The sequence below is a fragment of the Impatiens glandulifera genome, chromosome 5 (assembly GCF_907164915.1).
Source record: "Impatiens glandulifera chromosome 5, dImpGla2.1, whole genome shotgun sequence".
Classification (NCBI taxonomy): domain Eukaryota; kingdom Viridiplantae; phylum Streptophyta; class Magnoliopsida; order Ericales; family Balsaminaceae; genus Impatiens; species Impatiens glandulifera.
Window position 1 is genome coordinate 2213827 of NC_061866.1, and position 10948 is coordinate 2224774.

At 33.7% G+C, this 10948-nt stretch overlaps 1 protein-coding gene across 1 annotated transcript; it reads left to right on the forward strand.

The window, feature by feature from the left end:
- The first annotated feature begins 5313 nt into the window (after positions 1-5313).
- LOC124937818 (uncharacterized mitochondrial protein AtMg00810-like) lies at positions 5314-6025 on the forward strand. Its single transcript, XM_047478148.1, has 2 exons — positions 5314-5561; positions 5881-6025. The coding sequence occupies exons 1-2, from the start codon at positions 5314-5316 to the stop codon at positions 6023-6025; spliced, it is 393 nt and encodes a 130-aa protein (XP_047334104.1).
- The last annotated feature ends 4923 nt before the right edge of the window (positions 6026-10948 follow it).

Below are 10948 nucleotides of genomic sequence, written 5' to 3' on the forward strand. Positions count from 1 at the left end.
GAAGTCATTGCAAGAAAATGACACATATGAGCTTGTGGAGCTTCCTAAGGGCAGAAAGGTCTTGAGAAATAAATGGGTGTTCAAGCTAAAGAGAGATGAAAATGGAGAACTTATGAAGTACAAAGCCCGACTGGTTGTAAAGGGTTTTGGACAGAAACAGGGCATCGACTTTGAAGAAATTTTCTCACCAGTGGTAAAAATGACTTCCATTCGTGCAATGTTAGGTCTAGTATCTGGCCTAGATCTTGAACTTGAACAACTTGATGTAAAAACTGCATTCCTTCATGGTAACCTTGAAGAAGAGATCTATATGGTGCAACCAGAGGGATTTGAAGTGAAAGAAAAAGATAACATGGTTTGCAAATTGAAGAAGAGTCTATATGGTTTGAAACAAGCCCCGAGACAGTGGTACAAGAAATTTGACTCATTTATGATGAGTCATGGGTACCAGAAAACCAAGGCAGATTCATGTGTTTTCTTCAAAAGATTTCCTAATGGAAAATTTATAATCCTTTTACTTTATGTTGATGATATGTTGATTGCAAGACAGGATACTCTGTTTATAGCTATGTTGAAAAAAGAGATGTCCAAGACATTTGAAATGAAAGACATGGGTCAAGCACGCCAGATATTGGGCATGAAGATTACTCGTGACAGAAAGGCTAAGAGACTTTGGTTGTCACAAGAGAAGTACATTGAAAGGGTGCTTGAAAGATTCAACATGCAAGGAGCAAAGAAAGTAAGTTGTCCACTTCCTAGCCATTTGAAATTGAGCAAGAAGTTGTGTCCATCAACAGAAAAAGAAAAGGATGAAATGTCAAGTGTGCCATACTCCTCAGCTGTAGGGAGTTTGATGTATGCAATGGTTTGCACTAGGCCAGATATAGCTTATGTCAAGTGTGCCGTAAATCTGGTGTTCTTTATTACTTTGCTGATCTGCTAGTATGATTTGGTTGACTTATAAAATTAATCAGATCAATTGATTTCAATAGGAAAGTATTATTCAACTTGAAATTTCTAACAATAATTAAGTCTGAAAAAAATATTTACTATTTAACCCGTACAATTAATTAAATATTATTTTAATATTTTGAGTCAGAGCTGTTAGTGCTACTGCTATTTGAAATATTGGTTTTAACATTTATCCGGATGTTAATATTTTTTAATATATTGGAAAAAATAACGCCTATTTGATTCAAATTATTCCTTTAAGTTAATGTAATTGTGAATAGTTAGGCCTATTTGACTCAAAATTTTCCAATGTTAATATATTTTAATATATGGAAAAAATTGTTAAGCTTATTTGATTAAGACTATTCATTTAATTAAGTTATTATAACTTTGAATTGGTAAACAAGTTGAATATAAATAGATGACCATTATCTTTAAATATCCATGCATTACAATTACATCTCAATATTCTCTTTTGATTACATCTCAATATTCTCTTTTGATTACATCTCAATATTCTCTTTTGATTAAGGATTTTCCAAAACTACCCATCAAGGTGGGGCCGTAGGAATAGAAATTGAAACGTTTTGAATCAAACCGGATGACATTAAGGTAGATTGTCTTACTAGTGTAAAAAAAATATATATATATATATATTTTGTTTTTTTAACTAGTACAACACCTTACCTTCATGCATATATATAGCCAAAACTGGTTTATTTATGGGGACAAGAAATTATAGATGATGCTAACACCAACCTTGTGGCCACCTTGTCTTAGGATCCCAGCGTGGCAATTTCCATTTTCCTTTCGATTTACCCAACTTAGCCTGAGCCTGAGCCGTGTTGTTTTTCCTCCTCGGTCTGACAAGCCTGAAAAGAAAGCCAGTTCCCCTGAACCGTGGGCTAGGGTTATGAAAGATACGTGAAGACGAGATCCCACCAAGAGAAGTACTAGAGTCATCGTCGTATTCGTCGTAATTTCCTAGCACCGGAAAGATCTCGTCACGGTTGCGTACGGTGTAGAGCCTCTCGTACCTTTGGTCTAGGGTTTCTTTTGGGATGTTTCTGGCTAGCATAGGAGATGCGCCACCCCAGTTATTGGTCCCCCGGGATGGGTGTTGCGGCGTTCTGAACTCGGCCAATACTTGCTGCCTCCTATTCTCTCCTCCATTCTGATTTCTTTTCTCCATTTCTGTCTCACACACATACATACATACATACAGAGCTAGAGTATTGCCTTCTATTTGGTGTTACTTGTTTATAGGTTAGACATAAGTGTGTATGGAGAAAGGGACAAAATCTCAATCTATACTTTGTACACCTCACCCTTCACATTGAATTCATCACCCTCAAACTGAAAATGTTTTCCGTGTCCGAATCCGGAGGCAGAATCTGTGTGTAGGCAACAAAATAAAATTTAAATTTATTGACATTTTAGTCTCTTCCATTTTTTGTTATTTTTTAATATTTATTGAAATAATAATTTAAATAAAATAATATTTTAAAATATAACTTAATTATATATATATATTAACAAATTTAATAAGGTTTGTGAACTTTACCCAAGTTTGGTATGTTTTCAAACAAATTAAAGATTAATACTAGATTTATCCTTAAAGGTTCTTCTAACACTCGCTCAAATTTATCATCACCTAATATTCAAACACAAAACTCTATTTAAAACATTTTTCATCATCCACACCTTCAACCATTATACAACACACAACATTAATAAGAAAATATTATTATTTAAAATATAGAATAATCATATATATATATATATATATATATATATATATATATATATATATATATATATATATATATATATATATATATATTTATAATATAAATTTTCAAATGATTTATTATTTTATTTAAATTTATATTAATACTTTCATTCTTTCTTGTTCTATGTTTCTTCATTTTTAAATTACCATATCCTTATAGTCTTTTTCTTCAAGTCCTCTATTTTTGTGTTTATCTCTCAAGTTTATGAGTTTAATCATTGATGGTAAAAAAAATTAAAAGTTATTGATCTTTATTATTTTTTATTCTATTAAGACTTATTTAATTATTAATGAGTTTGGGCTTGTATGTATAAGTAGTTTAGGGTTTCTAAGTTAATTTACTTCCTTAAAAGGGTTGATTATAAATGTTGATATACAATACTTAAGACTCTTAGAACTTTTTCTCTTTAACAACTATTATTGTCCTTCTCAATTTTTTTCTTAATTTCATTTCTTCATCATTGTTCTTAGAAGATCAGATAATCGAAACTAATATTTGGTATTAGAACCTATCTGAAGAACATATCGTCAAAATCAACAAAAGATGCGACGATAATGAAGATCGGAAGAGAAGGGAACATGATGCTCTCCTATCCATTACTTACGAAGAATAACTACTTAGTGTGGGCGTTGAAGATGCGGGTAAACTTATAAGCATAAGGAGTGTAGGAAACTGTGATGCTCGACGAGGTCGACAAATTAAATGATAGAATGGCTCTCCCGCCATATATCAAGCGCTCCCTGAGGACATTCTTCTCATGGTGTCCAAGAGGGATTCCGCCAAACTAGTGTGGGAGACACTACAGACAATGCATATTGGAGTGGAGAAAGTCAATGAGGTAAAAGTGCAAACCTTGAAGACACACTTCGAGGTGATTTACATGAAAAATGAGTAGTTAGTGGAAATTTTTGCATGAAATTGACATCCATCGTGACTTATATCCACTTGTTGGGAGAGAAGGTGGAGGAGATCTCCGTTGTCAAGAAGTTCCTTAAAGTCGTATCACAAAATACATGTAGATCGTTACCGCGATCGAACAATTTGGTGACCTCAAAAATATAATCGTCGAGGAGATTGTCGATCGTCTCAAAGTCCATGAGGAGAGACTTCACAACTATGGAGACCAAGAAGAGGAGAACTTATTGCTCACGCATAATGAATGGATGTCAGGAATGAAAAAAATGGAGAAACCAATTTTTCTTTTGGATTGTCGAGTCACATAGGCAACAATGGAGATAACCGAGGTCGTTGTAAAGGGGAAGGTCGAGGGAGAGGTCATGGAGAAAGCTCACCTCGATAAGAAGACACCAAGCCTTGCAAAGACAAGAGAACATTGAAGTGTTACGCTTGTCAAAAGTACGGTCACTACGCATCCGAGTGCCTAATAAAATGACCAACGATGAGGCAAACCTTACTAGATTCTATGACGAGGAGTCATCATTAATATTTGTTGAGGGAGTGACGAATGCATTGCCCGGAGATGAGAAGACAAACCTCGAAGAGTTAGTGCAAGAATCGTCCAAGGAGGAACTAGGGATGGTATTGCTCAATGAAGAGAATGTCATGGGGAACTTTCTCGCAAGTGGCAATGAGTATAATCACACCGATGCGTGGTACCTTAAAAATGGAGCAAGCAACCATATGACGGGTGATCGAGAGAAGTTCAATGAGCTCGACGAGAAGATCACCAAAAATGTGAAGTTCAAAGACGGAAGCAAGGCGCACATATTTCTTGATCCAGCTTGTGGGAAAATTTTGTGTGAGTAGAGATGTCATGCTCAAGGAGGAGAATAAGTGGGAGTGGTGCAACGACAATAACGAGCTCGTACAAAATTTTGTAGAGTTCGTAATCGTACGAGAAGTCTATGTAAAGGCACCAATGGTAGATATGGATCGTGATGAATTGTTGTTTGCTCACCACCGACGAGCTAATAACATATCACAAGGCGACAGCCAAAGAACCGTGGAATGAGGCCATGAAGAAAGAGGCTTGAGTCCATTAGAAAGATTAAGACATGGGGGCTCATTAACTTACCATCTAGTCATAAAACCATTGAGTTAAAATGGGTTTTCAATTTGAAAAGAGATAGATAAGAAAACATTCTCAAACACAAAGCGAAATTGGTAGTGAAAGACTATGTGTAGAAGCAAGGCGTTGACTTTGAGGAAATCTTTGCACTAGTGGAAAAACTTGATACAGTTAGGCTAATTCATGTCATCGTAGCTCACCGTGGATGGGAGATCCACCACATGGATGTCCAATCAGCATTTCTCAATAGTGACATCGAAGAAGAAGTCTATGTTGCTCAACCTGGAGACTTCATCATAAAAAATAAGAGCACAAGGCGTACAAGTTATACAAGGCTCTCTACGGACTACTTCAAGCACAAAGGGTGTGGAACACTTGTCTCAACAAAAGAATGTTGAGTCTCAACTTCGTGAAATATTCTCAAGAGAAGGATGTGTACATGAGAAACCATGGAGAAAAAGTACTCATTGTTGGCATATATGTCAACAACTTGATAGTGACAGGATCAAGCATCAAAGGTATTGAGGAGTTAAAAAACAAATGTTGAAGGAGTTTGAGATGAGTAATCTTGGACTACTCTCATACTACCTTGGTGTCGAGGTAGACCAAAAGAAAGATAACATCGAGTTGAAGTATGAAACTTATGCGAAGAAGGTGTTGAAACAGTTCTTAATGGAGGATTGCAACCCGAGCAAAAATCCAATGAAAGCAAAGTTACGACTCAGAAAGGATGTGGAAGGAAGCTTAGTAGATCTGAAGGAGTATAAGTGTATTATCGGGTGTTTCAGGTACATGACACATACCCGACCTGATATCTTTTATGTAGTTGGCATAGTGAGTCGATGCATTAGCAACATACCACTCTACACCAACAGTAAAACACATTTTTTATTATGTGAAGGGAACGACGAGCTATGAGATTTAGTTAAGAAGATGACGAGAAGTTCAAGAACTCGTTGGTTCACTAACAACGACCTAACCGGTGACATAGACGACAAAAAAGCACTAGATGGATGGTGTTTTATCTCAATGGGAATCTGATCACATGGCAATCTCAAAAGTAGTGAATTGTTGATTTATCCTCATGTGAGGCGAATTCTATGGCAGTTACTACAACGTCGTGTCAAGGACTTTGGCTGAGAAACTTTTTGAGTTAGGTGCTAGGATGCGAGCCGAGACCGGTAACCCTCTATGTCGACAACTAGTTCGCAATAGCATTAATGAAGAACCTGATGTTTCATGGACGCAGTAAACACATCGACACTTGATTCCACTTCATCCGTGAATGTGTCGAGAACCGATAGATCGTCGTAGAGTTCGTAAATACTAGAGGGCAACATGCAAACATTCTCACCAAGGTACTAGCAAGAGTCAAATTTGCGGAGATGCGAGAGCTGCTCAGCGTGAAGATCTCGAACCAAATCAAGCTTACGTGATGAGATTCTGAGTCTAAGCATTGATTGTCAGCAAATTGAAAGTTATTGGTCTTTATTGTCTTTTATGCAATTAAAATTATTTAATTATTAATGAGTGAGCTTGTATGTATAAGTAGTTTAAGGTTTCTAGTTTAATTTATTCTTTTAAAAGGATTGTTTATAAATGTTGATATACAACACTTAGGATTCTTAAATTTTTTCCTTTTTAACAAAATATTATTTCCTTTCTAGTTTTTCCTTAATTTCATTTCTTCATTGTTCTTAGAATATCTAATAATCAGAAACAACAAAGTTTACTAGTAGGTGGTGAGTAGTTATAACATTCATTTACAAAAATACAAGTCAATCAAGACTCCCAACCATCTTTCTACTCAATAAAATAAAGCATTTTAACCAGCACGTTTCCGAGTTAGGTTTAGATGAAATGAAAATTAGATTTCGCGACTCGTTAATCTCTGACAATAATGATAACAAGTCGGACTTCAGGAAACTAGTTTGGGGCTCGCCTTCGTTGCATAATAGGCAAAGACCATTACTCACTACTACCACTATCAGTAGTTCAAGCTCTTTTGGCTCCGTATCCAACCGAAATGCACATTCTCAGTCTCTAGCTTGTTCGACAGCGTCCGTCGGATCATCACGAGGACGTAAAGGACACGTGAGGTCCAAATCATTCCGTTCTTCTCCATGATCTTTTCCTGTGGAAGTTTTGCCACTTCTTCATTATTGTACGATCGATGCCTCAATGAAATAGAGGAAGAATAGAGAGAATGAGTAAAGAAAAAAAACAATAGTTACAAACCAGTCAGACTAATATTATTAGATTATATCATAAATATATTTTTTAATAAATTTAAATAAAATAATGAATCATTTGAAAATTTATATTATAAAAAATGTATAAGATTATTCTATATTTAAATAATAACAATTTTTTTATTAATGTTATGTATTTTCTAATGGTTGAAGGGGAATGAAGAATAAATAAAGTTACAAAGAGTTTTGTGTAGATATAAAAAAATAATAAAAGTGTAACTCTAAAGTAATAAAAAAATAGTAGGTCAATAAATAAGAATGACATGGCTAAAATCATTTTTTTTTCATTTAGATAAATATAAACATAATTACAAGATCATGAATAAAAAAAATTTAGGTAATGAATAAATTTAACAAATTATACAATTGTAATCTTTCGATTAATTAACTATTGAGTAATGATAGAGAGAGTGACGGTGTGAAAAAACAATTTATCATGTAAAAAAAATAGAGAAAGAAAGTCATATTCAGGACAAAATGATCTCAAACATGATCATGTTTGTGACGGAATGCTCCCAAACATGACTTTCTCTCTTTAATTTTTTATATTTATAACATTCTATCTCTAACTTTTTACGTGATAAATTTTTTTTACCACCGTGACTTGTTTTTTTTACAGGTAGCTAGCTGTCAAGTAGGAGGTCGCTGCTCAGCCTGCCTGCTCCCAATGTCACTCTTCCTATATTAGGTCTTGTTCCCTTTGAGTTTTTTAAAAAAACTTATTCAAATCAATTTTCCAATCAATCACTCCTCAACAATCACATCACTCGTTTCATTAACCAAAATACTAAAATACCCTCTATTTTAAATTATTATTTTTTATTTTATTCATATATATTAATACCCTTTAATTATTTTTACTAAAATTAATCATTACTTTTTCAAAATAATCACCAATCATTACTTTAAACCCTCTCTAACTTCTTCAAAACACCAATCCGACAAGGCCTTATTCTTAACTTGAATATTGCTTACATAAAAAAAAAGATGTATATGCTAAAGAGAAGACCTAATTAATTCTATTCTATTTATTTGTCAAAGTGACATGATCTTTTATAATACTAACAAAACAGTACCAAAATCATATCATATTAAATTTTTATTAATTGTGACTTATTTTTCTAATATAGCATCAAACAATTTTACCCAAATATTTGTTTATTTTAAATGGATAATAATTAACCTAAGGGGTTTATAATTTTTTTATTGTTAATTTTAAAATATATATTTAACAAATTAAGAATACATTTAATTTGTTTTTTAAAATATTACTTTTGTATTAATTTTAACTTTGTTACAAATTAAGACTCGAGTTTTTGAATGGTTTTCTTTAGGCCCAATAATTAGAGCCCAAAAAAGCCTATTCAATGGTCCTTGACCTGTACCTGATTTAGACCGGAAACATAACCCAACTCCCCGAATATAAACCGTTCATCCTTCTTCCCGCGCACGATTGCGGTTGACGACGCTTCATCTTGTTTCAGTAACCCTTCTCTCTCCGAGAATTCTCCAGGTATAAGCAAAAACATGGCGAATGCGTCACTTTATTACTAATTTTCTTTCAATTTCTTCACATCCTCCATCAGATATTCTATTCTGATTTAGTTTTCCGCGATTGAAGACTTGAAGTCCTCAGATCTGTTTGTTTTTCCTCCTTTACTTACTATTTCCGATTTCATTTTCTGCATCAAACAAATTGATCGCTTCATTCTCGTGTATTAAACTCTGTTCCAATCAGAATGAACTGAGAAATCTTGTTCGTACAAGTTTTCCACCCTAGTGTTTGAAATCTGTGCTGTGTATTGAACTTTATGAAATGATTTGATTTCTAAAGAAACTCAAACTAGGTTGAAGCTCAAGTATCCTCTTAATTAGTTTGATTAACATAGTAAAGATCATGCAAGTTTGTTTCCTGGATTCAAAACAGATAGAAAGAGGAGACTGCTTAGTTCTTTGCGACCATTTATTTATGGATGGCGCAAAGTAGAAAGGAACCACTACAAGATAGAACCAATTAAATTACAGACGGCTATAATCTAAGACTATCGACTATCTTCATCTCATCATCCTTCATCTGTGCTCTAAATCTGGCAATAAACGCATCCGCTCTTTCATTAATTCCTTGCATTTGAGGTGATGCCAATGCTAATGACTCCCACATTTCATCTGCCTCAACTCGTACGTCTTTGTTATGACTACTCTGTCCCGGCATAACAATATCATCATTACTGGGAAAACGAAATCCATGATCAACTTTTGCAACGATATTACAAGGCTCTATGAATAGCTCATCTATGTAAACAGGTATAGATCTCTTTTGGAAATGATGGGAACGAACAATCTTGACCGCACCAGTACTACTACTACTGCTATTCCTTTTTATTGATCTTCTCTTTCTTTTTCCCTTAGCTTTAGATCTGGTGAGCTTGTGGAGGATTTTGCAGTGAATCTTGTTTGTTAGGATCTTCCATGCCTTCTTTGCTGTGGCCTTTATCCCCTTGCCTGGCTTCAACCAAGACATTTGATCGTACTCTGAGAGTGAGAAGTTCAAAGGGTGCTATGCTGCATTCATATCTGGACTGGTAAGCTATATACAACTCTATGGAGATTTCAAATAAAGGTATGTAATGGCTTTCATCCTACGCAGAGTTCTCTTACTATAAATACTAATATAATAATGCATCACTTTCTTCTGCTACAAGTTATTCTTTATTTATAAAAATATATACTTATATACTGAACTTTCATAAAATATATATTTATGTAGTTTATGTGTTTTTGATTTAATAGTTTCATCATAAGTATACATTATCATACAAAAAAATACAATTAGTTTAATAAATTCTAGCAAAGAGACTTTTATTTCATTATGACTTCAAAAAGTTTGATACATTATTTAATGAATATTTCAATTAGTTTTATAAAAAGAATGTGGCCAACTTATAACCATATTCTTAGAATTAGGGTCTTACAATATTGTTCCTGATCTTTGAACCTATCTAACATCTTTTGTTTTGTTGAAACTTTATGATAATTCTTTTATTATTACAGTTGTGTTAAAGTCGGTTTTAATAGTATAAATATTATTTATATAAAGTTTTTGAAAATGTAATTTGAAGTATTGTTTATTGAACAAAAACCCACTAAAATAGTTTAAGAAGCAAGAGTCGTGTTTAAGAGATTAAATGTTATATGTACAATTCTAAATAAGAACGTCTTAAGTTGAAGTGAGGTCATGACTTTGACATCGGGAAGTCTTTCTTAGTTTCTTCAAGTGAACAAATCATGTTTAATAAAGAGCGGGAGTAATTATCAACTCTTAGATGTAATTATTTACTTTTCTAAGCATAACTAGAGAAGAATGTTACAATTCCATTAAAATATGTTTTTGAAGGTAGGGTGTCATATTATTCTAACAACTGCTTTCTACTTTTGCCTTGTATTATTATTATTGATGTGAATACCTACTCTAAATCACAGAGTGTGAGGAGAAAGAAAAGGAACTTATTCTATCTTGCCATTTGTCTAACTGTAAGTTGGTGGAATCTGAAACCCTTACCAATGGGGCCACATTCACTTATGGTACTAATATTCCTTAACTGCTTAGAGATTAAGTTGAAGCCTTTTGTGGTTCATCACTCTCTTGTCACTGTATCCCGACCTTAATTGTTATTGATTTGTGTCCAAAATAGAAGTTATCTTTAGATTTTGTTCACAATAGAAAGTGTAAAAGAAAGCAGCATGAGTAGAATAATATTGTTGATTCTGAGTAGATGGTAAAAACATTTAGGTGACATTTAGAGTGTGTTTAGTAACATGGAAATGGAGTTGGGGTCTAATTTTAACTATTTGGATTGAGGCCTAATCAATTCTTAAATTTGGTGTACTATTTAGAATTATGAATTGGATTTAGAATTAGAATT